The following is a 16,927-nucleotide window of genomic DNA, read 5'->3' on the forward strand; positions in this document are numbered from 1 at the left end:
CAGCCCCACATGTGCCTCAGTTTCCCCCATTCCCACACGTGCCTCAGTTTCCCCCCAGCCCCACACGTGCCTCAGTTTCCCCCTGCCCCACACGTGCCTCAGTTTCCCTGCCAGCCCCTCACGTGCCTCAGTTTCCCCCCAGCTCTGCAGGCCCCGGAGCTTCGGCGCCTTTGGACTCGTCTGGTCCGGCCCCTCCCCCGCCCCACGGAGCCGCCCCCGGAGCCGCCCAGCGAGGTGGAGGTGGGGCTGCCCCATAGATCCCATCCCTGCCCCATAGATCCCAAATCCTGCCCCATAGATCCTGTCCCTGCCCCATAGATCTGATCCTGCCCCATAGATCGGAATTCTGCCCCATAGATCCCAAATTCTGCCCCATAGATCTGAACTGTGCCCCATAGATCTGAGACCGTGACCCATAATCCCATCTCTGCCCCATAGATCCCAAATCCTGCCCCATAGATACTGTCCCTGCCCCATAGATCCTGTTCTGCCCCATAGATCTGATCCTGCCCCATAGATCCAGCTCTGCCCCATAGATCCTGTTCTGCCCCATAGATCTCAATCCTGCCCCATAGATCCCAAATCCTGCCCCACAGATCTGATCCTGCCCCATAGATCTTGAAACTCTGCCCCATAGATCTGAGGTCTGCCCCATAGATCCTGGCCCAGAGAAACCAAATCCTGCCCCATAGATCCAGGTCTGCCCCATAGATCTGGTTCTGTCCTATAGATGTCAACCCTGCCCCATAGATCCCAAATCCTGCCCCATAGATCTGATCCTGCCCCATAGATCCAAGTTCTGCCCCATAGATCCTGAAACTCTGCCCCATAGATTCTCATTCCTGCCCCATAGATCTGATCCTGCCCCACAGATCTGATCCTGCCCCATCGATCCGAACTGTGCCCCATAGATCTGATCCTACCCCATAGATCTGAGTTCTGCCCTATAGATTCCAAATCCTGCCCCATAGATCTGATTCCCACCCCATAGATCCCACCCCTGCCCCATAGATATGAGCTCTGCCCCATAGATCCTGTCCCTGCCCCATAGATCGGAGTCCTGCCCCAAAGATCTCAACCGTGCCCCATAGATCCAAACTGTGCCCCATAGATCCTGCCCCATAGATCCCAAATCCTGCCCTATAGATCCTGTCCCTGACCCATAGATCTGATCCTGCCCCATAGATCCCACATCCTGTCCCATAGATCTGAGTTGTGCCCCATAGATCCTGAAACTCTGCCCCATAGATCCCAAATCTTGCCCCAAAGATCTCAACCCTGCCCCATAGATCCAAACTGTGCCTCATAGATCCCAAGTCCTGCCCCATAGATCCAAGTTCTGCCCCATAGATCTGAAGCCTGCCCCATAGATCTGATCCTGCCCCATAGATCCCATATCCTGCCCCATAGATTTGAACTCTGCCCCATAGATCCTGTATTCCTGCCCCATAGATCCAAACTGTGCCCCATAGATCCTGATCCTGCCCCATTGATCTGATCCTGCCCCATAGATCTGAGTTCTGCCCCATAGATCCTGCCCCATAGAAACCAAATCCTGCCCCATAGATCCAGCTCTGCCCCATAGATCCTGAAACTCTGCCCCATAGATTCTCATTCCTGCCCCACAGATCTAATCCTGCCCCATCGATCCGAACTGTGCCCCATGGATCTGATCCTGCCCCATAGATCTGAGTTCTGCCCCATAGATCTGAGCTCTGCCCCATAGATCCTGACCCATAAATCCCAAATCCTGCCCCATAGATTTGAACTCTGCCCCATAGATCCTGAATTCCTGCCCCATAGATTTGGTTTGGCCCCATAGATCCCAATTCCTGCCCCATAGATCTGAGCTCTGCCCCATAGATCCTGCCCCAGAGAAACCAAATCCTGCCCCATAGATCCAGCTCTGCCCCATAGATCCCAAATCCTGCCCCATAGATCTGATCCTGCCCCATAGATCCGAGTTCTGCCCCATAGATTTCTAATCCTGCCCTAAAAATCCCAAAATTTCCCCAAAAATCCCAAAATTTCCCCAAAAATTCCCATTTTTTTCCCGATTTGGCCCCAAAAATTCCCAATTTTCTGCCCAAAAATCCCAAATTTTCCCAAAAATTCCATTTTTTTTCCCAATTTCACCCCAAAAATCCCAAAATTTCACCTAAAAGTCCCAAATTTTTCCCCAAAATTCCCATTTTTTCTCAATTTTACCCGAAAAAATCCTAAATTTTGACCCCAAATTTCTCCAAAAAACCCCAAATTTCCTTCAAAATTCCCAAATTTTCCCCCAAATTTCCCATTTTTCCCAATTTCACCCCAAAAAATCCACAGTTTTGAGCTAAAATTCCCAAATTTTCCTTTAAAATTCCCCAAATTCCCCCAAAAATCCCCAAATTTTCACAAAAATTCTCATTTTTCCCAATTTACCCCCAAAAAATCCCAAATTTTCACCTAAAAATCCCAAAATTTGCCCCCAAATTCCCATTTTTTCCCCAATTTCACCCAAAAAATCCCAAATTTAGACCTAAAATTCCCAAATTTTCACACAAAAAATCCCCAAATTTCCTTCAAAATTCCCAAATTTTCCCAAAAATTCCAATTTTTTTCTCAATTTTACCCCAAAATCCCAAAATTTCTTCAAAATTCCCAAAATTTTCCCCAAAAATTCCTATTTTCCCCAATTTCACCCCAAAAATCCCAAATTTTGGCCCAAAATTTCCATTTTTTTCCCCAATTTCACCCAAAATTCCCAATTTTCTCCCCAAAATTCCCAAAATTCCCCCCAAAATTCTCATTTTTCCCAATTTACCCCAAAAAAATCCCAAATTTTTACCTAAAAATTCCAATTTTTGCCCCAAAATTCCCATTTTTTTCCCAATTTTACCCCAAAAAATCCCAAAATTTCACCTAAAAATCCCAAATTTTGACACAAAATTCCCAAATTTTCCCCACAAATCCCCAAATTTCCTTCAAAATTCCCAAAATTTCCCCCAAAAATTCCCATTTTTCCCCAATTTCACCCAAAAAATGCCAAAATTTCTCCAAAAATCCCCAAATTTCCAATTTTTTTTCCCAATTTCACCCCAAAAATCCCAAAATTTCACCTAAAAGCCCCAAATTTTTCCCCAAAATTCCCATTTTTTCTCAATTTTACCCCCAAAAATCCTAAATTTTGACCCCAAATTTCTCCAAAAAACCCCAAATTTCCTTCAAAATTCCCAAATTTTCCCCCAAATTTCCCATTTTTCCCAATTTCACCCCAAAAAATCCCAAATTTTGACCTAAAATTCCCAAAATTTCCTTTAAAATTCCCCAAATTCCCCCCAAAATCCCCAAATTTTCACAAAAATTCTCATTTTTCCCAATTTACCCCAAAAAAATCCCAAATTTTCACCTAAAAATCCCAAAATTTGCCCCCAAATTCCCATTTTTTCCCCAATTTCACCCAAAAAATCCCAAATTTGGACCTAAAATTCCCAAATTTTCACACAAAAATCCCCAAATTTCCTTCAAAATTCCCAAATTTTCCCAAAAATTCCAATTTTTTTCTCAATTTTACCCCGAAATCCCAAAATTTTCCTTCAAAATTCCCAAAATTTCCCCCAAAATTCCCAATTTTCCCAATTTCATCCAAAAAATCCCAAAATTTCCCCAAAATTCCCAATTTTTGCCCCAAAAATCCCAAAATTTCCTTCAAAATTCCCAAAATTCCCCCCAAAATTCCTATTTTCCCCAATTTCACCCCAAAAATCCCAAATTTTGGCCCAAAATTTCCATTTTTTTCCCCAATTTCACCCAAAATTCCCAATTTTCTCCCCAAAATTCCCAAAATTCCCCCCAAAATTCCCATTTTTTCCCAATTTACCCCCAAAAAACCCCAAATTTGGATCTAAAATTCCCAATTTTCCCCCAAAATTCCCAAATTCCCCCAAATTCCCATTTTTTTTTGCCCAAAATCCCCGGATTTTGCCCCAAATTTCTCCCCCAGGTTCTGCGGGAGGCGCTGGAGCCGAGCCTGCCCCCCCCGAGCTCCGGTGAGAAAATCGGGAATTCCGGGGGAAAATCGGGAATTTTGGGGGAAAAATTGGGAATTTTGGGGAAATTCTGGGAATTTGGGGAAATTTTGGGGAATTTTGGGATTTTTTTGGAATTTTTTGGGGAATTTTTGGGATTTTTTGGGATTTTTTTTTTGGTTTTTTGGGAATTTTTTTGGAATTTTTCGGAATTTTTTGGGGAATTTTTTGGGAATTTTGGGAATTTTCGAGGGGAATTTTTTGGGGATTTTTTTGGGATTTTTTGGGGATTTTTTTTTGGATTTTGGGAATTTTTAAGAATTTTTTTTGGAATTTTTTTGGGGAATTTTGGGGAATTTTTTGGGGAATTTTTTGGGGAAATTTTGGGGAAATTTTTGGAGATTTTTGGGGGATTTTTTTTTAATTTTTGGGGAAATTTTTGGGATATTGGGGGAACTTTTTGGGGACTTTTTTGGAATTTTTGGGGGGATTTTTTTGGATTTTTTTGGAATTTTTTGGGGAATTTTTTGGGGAATTTTGGGAATTTTTTAGGAATTTTTTTTTGGTTTTTTGGGAATTTTTTTGGAATTTTCTGAGAATTTTGGGGGAATTTTTTTGGGGAATTTTTAAGAAATTTTTTTTATTTTTTTGGGTTTTTTTTGGAATTTTTTTTAATTTTTTGGGAAATTTTGGGAATTTTTTGGGCAATTTTTTGGGATTTTGGGGGGAACTTTTGGGGATTTTTGGGGTTTTTTTTTTTGTTTTTTTGGGAAATTTTTGGGAATTTTTTGGGGGAATCTTGGGGAATTTTTTTGGAATTTTTGGGGAATTTTTTTTTATTTTTTTGGGAATTTTTGGGAATTTTTTGGGAATTTTTTTTGAATTTTTAAAAGATTTGCAGAAAATTTGGGGTAAAAAATGGGAATTTTTGGGATTTTTTGGGGATTTTTGGGAGAATTTGGTAAAAATTGGGGGGAAAAATCGAAATTTTGGGAAAAACTCGGAATTTTTGGGGGAAAATTTGGGGAATTTTGGGGAAAATTTGGAATTTTGGGAGTTTTTTGGGAATTTTTGGGGGAAATTTGGGGTAAAAATTGGGAATTTTTGGGAATTTTTTGGGAGATTTTGGGAAAATTTGGGCGAAAAACGAAAATTTTGGGGAATTTTGGGTAAAATTTGGGAATTTTTGGGTTTTTTTGTGGAATTTTGGGAATTTCGGAGCTGATTTTGCCCCTCCCCCCCCCCAGAGCTTTCGCTGGAGCCGCTGGAGGAGGAGCCAAGGTGGGGGCGGGGCTAAAACCGGAAGTAGGCGGGGCTAAAACCGGAAGTGCGAGGCCAGACCGGAAATGGGAAAAATCTTTGGGATTTGGGGGAAATTTCTGGAATTTTCTGGGGAATTTTGAGGGAAAAAAGGAAAAATTGGGAGAAAAAATGGCGTCTGGAAGCGGGCGGGGTTTTGACCGGAAGTGGGCGGGGCTTAGACCGGAAATGGCAAAAATTAATTGGAAAAATAATTAAAAATTGGAAAATAATTCGAAAATTTGGATTAAAATATTTAAATGAGCTGATTAAATATTCAAGATTATTCAAAATTGCTAAAAATCCCGGAATTAAAAAAAATCTAAAAATTGGAAAGTTTAAAATAAAAAAATAAAATGTTTGAATTTCCCGAAAATTCATTAAATTTAATTAAGTTTAATTAATTCAATTTGATTTTATTCATTAAAAGGTTTAAAATATTTAAATTATGAAGTTAAAAAATGCAAAAAAGGGAAAAAATTAAAAAAAGCGCGAAATTAAAAATTAAAATGGAATAAAATTAAAAGAATTCGATATTAAAAGAAATTAATTAAAAATTTGAAGAATTAAAGGTTTAAAAAACATATAAAATAATATAATAATATAGAATAATTTAAAAATTGCATTCAATTTCAATTAAATTAAACCATAAAATCATTAAAATTTATTAAATTTTTATTTAAATCATTTATTTACATTAAATTATTTAAATTTTTATTATTTTATTTAAATAAATAAAATAAAATGGTTAAATTATTAAACTATTAAATAATCTATTAGTTATTAATAAATAAATATTAAATAATATATTAATATTTAATTAATAAATAGCTAATAGATAAATAATATTACTTAATAAATTATTATTAAATCATTTATTTATTATTAGCATTGTTAATATCACTAATATTATTATTATTGTTTTTAGCATGAATATTAATAATTAATAATTATTTAATTATTTAATTATTAAATTAAAATAAATTAATTATAAAAATTGTAAAAGCCTGAGGGTTTTTAATTAAAAGTTTTCAATTAAAAAATCCGAATTCAAACAAAAATCGGGAAAAATTAAAAAACAGAATTATTAAAACCGGAAGTGGGCGTGGCCTAAACCGGAAGTGGGCGTGGCTCAGCCAGAATAACCCCGGGTTTAAACCGGAAGTGATGGCGGTGGGCGGGGTTTGATGAGGAGGGGGTGTGGCTTGCTCGATGACGTCATCCTTCCAGTATCCCGCCACTTCCGGCTCCGCCCCCCGAGGCTCTCCCGGAAGTTCCGGAAGCGCCGGCGATCGACGTCCGCAGGTGGGGACCGGAAACGGGGAAAAATTGGGAATTTTGGGGGGAATTTTGGGAATTTCGGGGGATTTGGGAATTTTTTAAAGAATTTATAAAATTTTTAGGATTTTAAAGGAATTTTTTTGGGGATTTTTAAAGATTTTTTGGGAATTTTGAGGGAATTTTTTGGGAATTTTGAAGGAATTTTTTGGGAATTCAAATTTTTGGGAATTTTTGAGATTTTTGGGGATTTTTTGGGGAATTTTTGGACATTTTTTGGGGATTTTTTTTGGATTTTTTGGGGAATTTTTGGGGAATTTTTCAAGATTTTTTGGGGATTTTTTGGTGGAATTTTTGGGATTTTTTTGGGATCTTTTTGGGATTTTTTGAGGATTTTTTGGGAATTTTTTTTTGATTTTTTGAAGATATTTTGGGAATTTTTTGGAATTTTTGGGGGGAATTTCTTGGGATTTTTTGGGGATTTTTTTGGGAATTTTTGGAGATTTTTGGGGATTTTTGGGGGATTTTTTTGGGGAATTTTTAAGTTTTTGGGGGGATTTTAAAGGAATTTTTTTGACTTTTCAAATTTTTGGGGGGAATTTTGGAGGAATTGACTTGAAAGTTTTTTTAAATTTAAAAAAAATTAATTTTAGATTTCAATTTTAAAGGAATTTTTGACTTCTTAAAATTTTTTTGATGAATATTTTATTCCTGATTTTTTATGGAATTTTTCCTGATTTCATTTTTTTTTTTCCTGAATTTTTCCTGAAATTTCCCTTTTTTTAAATTTTTTTTTCTGATTTTTTTCTTTTTTTCCTTTTTTTCAAATAATTTCTTTCTAATTTTTTCTCATTTTTTTTCTGATTTTTTCCAGAATTTTTTCCACATTTTATTAAATTTTTTCTTGATTTTTTTCCTGTTTTTTTTTTCAATTTTTAATTAATTTTTAGTTAATTTTTCCTGAATTTTCCCCGATTTTTCCTCAATTTTTCTTCATTTTTTTTTCTTTTTTTTTCGTTTTTAAATAAATTTTTTCCCTGATTTTTTTCCTGACTTTTTTCCCGATTTTTTCCTGATTCTTTCCAGAATTTTTTATATTTTTTCTTGATTTTTTTCTTTGATTTCTCCCCAGTTTTTCCCCTTTCTTTCCTCCTATTTTACTTCTATTTTTAATGATTTTTTAATTCATTTCTCCTCAATTTTTTCCTGATTTTTCTTGAATTTTTTCTTTTTTTCCCTTTCTTTTATAAATTTTTATCAGATTTTATTTCCCAATTTTTTCCAATTTTTTTCTTTTGTTTTTAAAAAAAAAATTTTAAATTTTTTCTTGGTTTTTTCATCATTTTCCCACAATTTTTCCACAATTTTTCCTGATTTTTTTCTCTTTTTCCCCTTTTTTAATAAATTTTTACCAGATTTTATTTCCCAATTTTTCCTCATTTTTTCCCTGTTTTTTTCCAAATATTTTAAAATTTTTTCTTCATTTTTTCATCATTTTTCCACAATTTTTTCTGATTTTTCCCAAATTTTTCCCATTTTTTCCCTTTTTTTTAAATTTCTGAATTTTTTCCCCAAAAAATTCTTTTAAAATCCACGAAAAACTCAAAAATTCCCAATAAAAAATTCCTAATTAAAATTCCTAATTAATTTTTTAATTAATTCATTCCCCCCTCCCCCACCCCAGGCTGATCCTTGACCACGCCCAACTTCCGGAAGGGGCGGAGCTTGCCGCCATCTTGGACCCGGCTTGGCCACGCCCACTCGTGGCTCGGGCCTTCGCAATCTGCCTGGGTAAGCCACGCCCCCTTTTCCCTTAAGCCCCGCCCCTTTAAACTCTTTAAGCCCCACCCATTTTTCCTGACCTGTCAATCAACCCGCCCCTTTAAATCCTTGAAGCTCCGCCCCCTTTTGCTCCACCCCTTTTAGCTCCGCCCCTTTTAGCCCAACCCCCTTTAGGCCACACCTCTTTGAACACTTTAAGCCCCGCCCCTTAAACCACCTTAAGCCCCACCCCTTTTACCATGACCTGTCAATCACTTAAACCCTACCCCCTTTAGGCCACGCCCCTCAAGCCCCCTTTAAGCCCCACCCCTTTTATATCTCTAAGCTCCACCCATTTTCTTCTTGTCAATCACTTAAGCCCCGCCCCTTAAACCCTCGAGGCTCCGCCCCCTTTTGCTCCACCCCTTTCAGTTCCGCCCCTTTTAACCTTTTTAAGCCCCGCCCTCTTTCTCCTGACCTGTCAATCAAACCCCGTCCCTTTAAACCATTGAAGCTCCGCCCCCTTTTAGTCCCGCCCTTTTAAACCCCTTTAAACCCCACCCCTTTAGGCCACACCCCTTTGAGCGCTGAAGCCCCGCCCATTTTACCCGGACCTGTCAATCACTTAAGCCCCGCCCATTGAAACCCCTCCAACATTAAGCCCCGCCCACTTTAAGGTTGCGGCTCTCTCTGCTCCTTTAAGCCCCGCCCACTCCAAGCCCCGCCCCCCTCTCCCGTTTCAGCCCCGCCCACTTCAGCGCCGCCATTTTGGTTTTGTGGTTAAGCCCCGCCCCCTTTTCAGAGCTCTGCGCCTCCCATTGGCTGCAGCTGGAGCAGCCCCGCCCCTACGGACCAATCAGGATCAAGCTCCGCCCACCGCGCCAATAAACCACGCCCACGTGACCATATATGGAGTCGGAGAGTTTGTTTTCCCGGGAATTTTTGGGGTTGTTCTAAGGGATTTTTTTGGGAGTTTTGGCGGGAAAATTTTGGCGGGAATTTTGGGGTTTTGGGTTTTTTTTGAGTTTTTGGGATTTTTTTTGATTTTTAGCGGAATTTTTTGGGAATTTTGGGGTCTTTTTTAAGGAATTTTTTTGGATTTTGGGTTTATTTTTTTAGGGAATTTTTGGGAATTTTTGGGTTTATTTTTAGGGAATTTTCGGGAATTTTTAGAGGAATTTTTAGGAGATTTTTTGGGAATTTCGGGTTTATTTTTATGGGGAATTTTTAGGGAATTTTTGGGAATTTTTAGGAGAATTTTTTTGGAATTCTGGGGTTTTTTTAAAGGGATTTTTTTGGGGATTTTTTTGGAATTTTGGGTTCATTTTTAAAGGATTTTTTTGGGGAATTTTTGGGAGTTTTGGGTTTATTTTTAGGAATATTTTGGGAATTTTGGGGGGAATTTTTGGGAATTTTGGGTTCATTTTTAGACATTTTTTGGGAATTTTTACGGGAATTTTTTGGGGAATTTTTGGGAATTTTGGGTTTATTTTTATGGAGTTTTTTGGGAATTTCTGGGGGAATTTTTTGGGAATTTTGGGTTCATTTTTAGAGATTTTTTGGGAATTTTTGGGGGAGTTTTTTGGGGGAATTTTTGGGAATTTTGGGTTCATTTTTCGGGATTTTTTGGGAATTTTTACGGGAATTTTTTGGGGGATTTTTTGGGAATTTTGGGTTTATTTTTAGGGATTTTTTGGGAATTTTTGGGGGAATTTTTGGGGGAATTTTTGGGAATTTTTGGGGGAATTTTTGGGAATTTTGGGTTCATTTTTATGGATTTTTTGGGAATTTTTTTTGGGTAATTTTTGGGAATTTTGGGTTTATTTTTCGGGATTTTTTGGGAATTTTTGGGAGAATTTTTGGGGGAATTTTTGGGAATTTTGGGTTCATTTTTAGGATTTTTTTGGGGAAATTTTGGGTTTTTGGGAACTTTTGGGAATTTCCCTCCCAATTTAACAAATTCCAGGAATTTTTCCCCCCTAAAATCCGCTGGAATTCCCCAAGCCCCGCCCACTTCCGGAATAAACCACGCCCCCTTTCCCTTCCCGCGTTTTTATTGGTTGCCGATGACGTCATCCAACAGCTGAACCAAGATGGCGGCATGGGCGGGGTCCAGGGAGGCCACGCCCACCCGGAAGCGCTGAGGGTCGGCCACGCCCATTTCCCGCAGCAGCTCGAGCAGGGATTGGCTGAGAGCTGAAAGGGGGCGGGGCCAAAGGGAGCAAAACCGGAAGTGACCAAAAAAGGAGGAAAAAACGGCGAAAAATCCGGAATTTTTTCCCAAAATTCCAAAATTTTGCCCAAATCCCTCCCAAATTTTCCCGAATTATCCCAAAATTCCCCCAAATTCCCAAATTTCTTCTCAAAAATCCCAAATTTTCCCCCAAAATCCCTCAAAAAAATCCCAAATTTCCCCCAAAATCCATGAAAAAAATCCCAATTTTTCCACGAAATTCCACCCAAAATTCCCAAATTTACTGGAATTATCCCAAAATTCCCAAATTTCCCCCCAAAATTCCCAAATTTCCCCAGAAAAATCCCAATTTTTTCCCCCAAAATCTCGGAATTTCCCCCCAAAATCCCAATTTTTATCCCAAATCTCTCCCAAATCACCAAAATTCCCGAATTTTCTGGCTGAAATTCCCATTTTTTAATCAAAAGCTGCCCAAAATGATCCAGAATTCCCCAAATCTCCCCAAAATCCCAAATTTTTCTCTCTCCAAACCAAGATTTTCTCATTTTTCCCTGGATTTCCACAAAAAATCCCAATTTTTTACCCAAATCCCCTTAAAACGACCCCAAAATTCCCAAATTTTCCCCAAATTCTCTAAAATTCCCAAATTTCTTCTAAAAAAATTCCAATTTCCCCCAAAATTCCCAAATTTCCCCCCTAAAAATCCCAATTTTCCCCCAAATTTCCTTCAAAAAACCCCAAATTCTCCAAAATTCCCAGATTTCCCCCAATTTCCCCCAAAAATTCCCAATTTTCCCCCAAAATTCCCCCAAAATTCCCAAATATCCCAAAAATTCCCCCAAAATTCCCAAATTTCCTCTCAAAAATCCCAATTTTCCCCCAAAATCCCCTTAAAATTCCCAAATTTCCCCCAAAATTCCCAAATTTCCCCAAAAAATCCCAATTTTCCCCAATTTTCCCCCAAAATTCCCAAATATCCCAAAATGTCCCAAATTTCCTCTAAAAATTCCCAATTTTCCCTTAAAAATCCCTTTAAAAAATCCCAATTTTCCCCAATTTTTCCCCAAAATCCCCTTAAATTTCCCCCAAAATTCCCCCAAAATTCCCAAATTTCCCCAAAAAATCCCAAATTTCCCCCAAAAATCCCAAAAATTCCCCAAAAATTCCCAATTTTGCCCCAAAATCCTGTTAAAATTCCCCCAAATTCCCAAATTTCCCAAAAAATTCCCAAATTTCCCCAAAAAATCCCAATTTTCCCCCAAATTTCCCCCCAAAAATCCCCCAAATGCCCTAAAATTCCCAAATTTCCCCAAATTTCCCCCAAAATTCCCAAATTTCCTCTCAAAATTCCCAATTTTCCCCCTAAAATCCCTTTAAAAAATCCCAATTTTCCCCAATTTTTCCCCCAAATTTCTCCCAAATTCCCCCAAAATTCCCAAAAATTCCCCCAAAAATCCCAATTTTCCCCAATTTTTCCCCAAAATTCCCAAATTCTCCCAAACTTCCCCAAAAATTCCCAAATCTCAAAAAAAATCCCAATTTTCCCTCTAAAATCCCTTTAAAAAATCCCAGTTTTCCCCAATTTTCCCCCAAAATCCCCTTAAAATTCTCCCAAAATTCCCAAATTTCCCCCAAAAATCCCAAATTTCCCCCAAAAATCCCAATTTTCCCCCAAATTTCCCCACAAAAATCCCCAAAATTCCCCCAAAATTCCCAAATTCCCCCAAAATTCCCAAATTTCCCTAAAAATTCCCAAATTTCCCCCAAAATTCCCAAATTTCCCTAAAAATTCCCAAATTTCTCCAAAAATTCCCAATTTTCCCCCTAAAATCCCTCTAAAAAATCCCAATTTTCCCCAATTTTTCCCTAAAATCCCCTTAAAATTCCCCTAAAAATCCCAATTTTCCTCCAAAATTCCCAATTTTCCGCCTAAAATCCCTTAAAAAAATCCCAATTTTCCCCAATTTTCCCCCAAAATCTCCTCAAAATTCCCCCAAAATTCCCAAATTTCCTCTCAAAAATCTCAATTTTCCCACAAAATCCCCTTAAAATTCCCAAATTTCCCCCCAAATTCCCAAATTTCCCCCCAAATTCCCAAATATCCCAAAAATTCCCAAATGTCCTCTCAAAATTCCCAATTTTCCGCCTAAAATCCCTTTAAAAAATCCCAATTTCCCCCAATTTTCACCCAAAACCCCCTTGAAATTCCCCCAAATTTCCCCAAAATTCCCCAAAAATTCCCAGATTTTCCCCAAAAAATCCCAATTTTTCCCCCTTTTTTCCCCCAAAATCCTCTTAAAATTCCCCAAAATTCCCAGATTTTCCCCAAATTTCCACCAAACGACCCCAAAATTCCCCAAAAATTCCCAAATTTCCCCAAAATTCCCCAAAAATTCCCAAATTTCCCCAAAAATTCCCAATTTTCCCCCTAAAATCCCTTTAAAAAATCCCAATTTTCCCCAATTTTGCCCCAAAATCCCCTTAAAATTCCCCCAAAATTCCCAAAATTCCCAAATTTCCCCAAAATTCCCAATTTTCCCAAAAATTCCCCAAAAAATCCCAATTTTCCTCCAAAATTCCCAAATTTCCCCCAAAATTCCCCCAATTTCCCCCAAAATTCCCAAATTTCCCCCCCAAAAAATGCAATTTTCCCCCAAAATCCCCTTAAAATTCTCCCAGGATTCCCAAATTTCCCCCAATTTCCCCTAAAATTCCCAAATTTCCCCCAAAATCCCCTTTTAAAAATCCTAATTTTTCCCAAAAACCCCCTTAAAAAAACCCCAAAATCCCCCAAATTCCCCTAAAATTCCCAAATTTCCCCCAAAATTCCCAAATTTTCCCCCGAAATTCCCAAATTTCCCCGAAATTCCCGGATTTTCCTCACCCGGTTGCAGCCGGTTCAGGGCCAGGGCGGGGCCGACGCCGCGGACGAGCTCGGGGAGGTGGGGGAGGAGCTGGGGAGGGAAAAATCGGGATCAGAATCCGGGAATTTGGGAAAATCGGGAATTTTGGGGAGTTCTGGGGTTTTTGGGGAATTTTTTGGGAATTTTTGGGGGATTTTTTTTGGAATTTTTGGGATTTTTTGGGGATTTTTTTGGATTTTTTTGGGATTTTTTTGGGATTTTTTGGGGATTTTTTTGGGATTTTTATTGAAATTTTGAGAAATTTTGGGGAATTTTGGGAATTTTTTGGGATTTTTTGGGATTTTTTGGGGATTTTTTTGGGATTTTTATTGAAATTTTGGGTAATTTTAGGGAATTTTTTGGGAATTTTTTGGAAATTTTGGAGGATTTTTTGGGGGGATTTTTTTGGGGATTTTTTTTGAAATTTTGGGGAATTTTGGGGGGAATTTTGGGAAATTTTTTGGGATTTTTTTTTGGATTTTTTGGGGATTATTTTTGAATTTTTGGGAAGAATTTTTTGGGAATTTTTTTGAGATTTTTTGGGATTTTTTGGGGATTTTTTTTTCAAATATTGGGAAATTTTGGGGAATTTTTGGGGGAATTTTGGGAATTTTTTGGGATTTTTTGGGGATTTTTTGGGATTTTTTTGGAATTTTTTGAGAGATTTTTTTTTAAATTTTGGGGAATTTTGGGGGGAATTTTGGGAGTTTTTTGGGAATCTTTTGGGATTTTTTTTTGGATTTTTTGGGAATTTTTGGGGAATTTTTTTGGATTTTTTTGGGATTTTTTTGGGATTTTTTGGGATTTTTATTGAAATTTTGGGAAATTTTGGGGAAGTTTTTGGGAATTTTTTGGAAATTTTTGGGGATTTTTTTGGGGGATTTTTTGGGGATTTTTATTGAAATTTTGGGGAATTTTGGGGGGAATTTTTTGGGATTTTTTGGGAATTTTTTTGGGAATATTTTTGAATTTTTGGGGAGAATTTTTGGGAATTCTAAAAAATTTTTGGGATTTTTTTTAGGGATCTTTTGTGAATTTTTTGAGAATTTTTTGGGGGATTTTTTGGGGATTATTTTTGAATTTTTGGGAAGAATTTTTGGGAATTTTGGGAAATTCTTGGGATTTTTGGAAGAATTTTTTTGGGGATTTTTTTGGGATTTTTTGAGGAATTTTGGGATTTTTTTTAGGATTTTTTGGGAATTTTTTGGGATTTTTTGGGGATTATTTTTGAATTTTTGTGGAGAATTTTTGGGTGAATTTTTTTGAGTTTTTTGAGATTTTGGGAAATTTTTGGGTTTTTTTGGAATTTTTGTGAAATTCTGGGAATTGTTTGGGGCTTTTAATAATTTTTGGGGATTTTTTTGGATTTTTTGGGGATTTTTTTGGGATTTTTTTTGAAATTTTGGGAAATTTTGGGGATTTTTTGGGGGGGATTTTTTGGGATTTCAAAGCAATTTCCCCCCTTTTATGCAAATTTCCTGATTTTTATGCAAATTTCCTGACTTTTATGCAAATTTCCTGATTTTTATGCAAATTTCCTGACTTTTATGGTAATTCCCTGAGTTTTATGCAAATTTCCCCGGCTTTATGCAAATTGCCGGGATTTGTGGGCGTGGCTCTCACCCGCTCAGGCCCCGCCCCCAACAGGAAGTTCAGCACTGGCCCCTCCTCCTCCAGATCCTCCTGCAGGGGCAGCGCCCCCAGCACCAGCGGCAGCACCTGGGAAACCAGTATGGACCAGTATGGACCAGTATGGACCGGTATGGACCAGTATGGACCAGTATAAACCAGTATGGACCAGTATGGACCAGTATGGACCAGTATGGACCAGTATGGACCAGTATGGACCAGTATGGACCAGTATAAACCAGTATGGACCAGTATGGACCAGTATGGACCAGTCCAAACCAGTATAAACCAGTATGGACCAGTATAAACCAGTTTAAACCAGTATAAACCAGTCTAAACCAGTATAAACCAGTATAAACCAGTATAAACCGGTATAACCAGTATAAACCAGTATAAACCAGTCCAAACCAGTCCAAACCAGTATAAACCAGTATAAACCAGTCTAAACCAGTATAAACCAGTATAAACCAGTATAAACCAGTATAAACCAGTGTGGACCAGTATGGACCAGTACAAACCAGTACAAACCAGTACAAACCAGTGTAAACCAGTATAAACCAGTACAAACCAGTCCAAACCAGTATAAACCAGTATAAACCAGTCCAAACCAGTCCAAACCAGTATAAACCAGTATAAACCAGTCCAAACCAGTCCAAACCAGTACAAACCAGTATAAACCAGTATAAACCAGTTCAAACCAGTCCAAACCAGTCCAAACCAGTATAAACCAGTCCAAACCGGTCCAAACCAGTCCAAACCAGTATAAACCAGTACAAACCAGTACAAACCAGTCTAAACCAGTATAAACCAGTATAAACCAGTCCAAACCAGTATAAACCAGTATAAACCAGTCTAAACCAGTCCAAACCAGTATAAACCAGTATAAACCAGTATAAACCAGTCCAAACCAGTATAAACCAGTACAAACCAGTACAGACCAGTACAAACCAGTATAAACCAGTATAAACCAGTATAAACCAGTATAAACCAGTACAAACCAGTCCAAACCAGTCTAAACCAGTCCAAACCAGTCCAAACCAGTATAAACCAGTGTAAACCAGTATAAACCAGTATAAACCAGTCCAAACCAGTACAAACCAGTATAAACCAGTCCAAACCAGTCCAAACCAGTCCAAACCAGTATAAACCAGTACAAACCAGTATAAACCAGTATAAACCAGTCCAAACCAGTACAAACCAGTATAAACCAGTCCAAACCAGTCCAAACCAGTCTAAACCAGTATAAACCAGTCCAAACCAGTATAAACCAGTATAAACCAGTCCAAACCAGTCTAAACCAGTATAAACCAGTCCAAACCAGTACAAACCAGTATAAACCAGTCCAAACCAGTACAAACCAGTACAAACCAGTCCAAACCAGTATAAACCAGTCCAAACCAGTACAAACCAGTATAAACCAGTATAAACCAGTATAAACCAGTATAAACCAGTACCCACCTGGCTGAGTGGCGCCCCCTGCTGTCTCACCAGTGCTCCCAGGGCGTTGTCCCGCACCCGGCCCGGCCCCTCCCCCCCCTCCCCCAGGGCGCGGCAGCAAAGCTCCGCCCCCGGCCACGCCCCCCTGGGGGAGGGGTTAAGGAAAAAAAAGGGGCGGGGCTTTGGGATTAGGTAGGAATGGGGGTGGGGCTTATCCTTATATGGGAATGGGGGTGGGGCTTGGCCTTATATGGGAATGTGGGCGGGGTTTATCCTTATATGGGAATGTGGGCGGGGCTTATCCATATATTGGACTGTGGGTAGGGTTTCTCAATATATGGGAAAGTGGGCGGGGCTTATCCTTATATGGGAATGTGGGCGGGGTTTATCCTGATATGGGATCGTGGGTGGGGTTT

The 16,927-nt window shown here is 38.5% G+C and overlaps 2 protein-coding genes across 3 annotated transcripts in view; one reads left to right on the top strand and one right to left on the bottom strand.

Moving 5' to 3' along the window:
* REC8 (REC8 meiotic recombination protein) overlaps window positions 1-9,256 on the top strand; it is a 47,387-nt gene extending 38,131 nt beyond the window's left edge. Inside the window, exons 12-17 of the mRNA XM_086870672.1 lie at window positions 143-240; window positions 3,986-4,031; window positions 5,258-5,291; window positions 6,540-6,614; window positions 8,272-8,378; window positions 9,151-9,256. Of these exons, the coding sequence (XP_086726798.1) occupies window positions 143-240; window positions 3,986-4,031; window positions 5,258-5,291; window positions 6,540-6,614; window positions 8,272-8,378; window positions 9,151-9,236 (446 nt within the window). The 3' untranslated portion in view covers window positions 9,237-9,256. The remainder of the gene's footprint in view (window positions 1-142; window positions 241-3,985; window positions 4,032-5,257; window positions 5,292-6,539; window positions 6,615-8,271; window positions 8,379-9,150) is intronic.
* Window positions 9,257-9,400: 144 nt separating this feature from the next.
* IPO4 (importin 4) overlaps window positions 9,401-16,927 on the bottom strand; it is a 49,488-nt gene continuing 41,961 nt past the window's right edge. For both annotated transcript variants that reach the window (XM_086870855.1, XM_086870854.1), the window contains 4 exons: window positions 16,533-16,656; window positions 15,069-15,164; window positions 13,427-13,496; window positions 9,401-10,544 (listed from right to left, as the gene is read on the bottom strand). In XM_086870855.1, coding sequence (XP_086726981.1) covers window positions 10,402-10,544; window positions 13,427-13,496; window positions 15,069-15,164; window positions 16,533-16,656 — 433 coding nt within the window. In that variant the 3' untranslated portion in view covers window positions 9,401-10,401. The remainder of the gene's footprint in view (window positions 10,545-13,426; window positions 13,497-15,068; window positions 15,165-16,532; window positions 16,657-16,927) is intronic.

This window comes from Cyanistes caeruleus, chromosome 33, assembly GCF_971803275.1.
Source record: "Cyanistes caeruleus chromosome 33, bCyaCae1.hap1.1, whole genome shotgun sequence".
Taxonomy (NCBI): Eukaryota; Metazoa; Chordata; class Aves; order Passeriformes; family Paridae; genus Cyanistes; species Cyanistes caeruleus.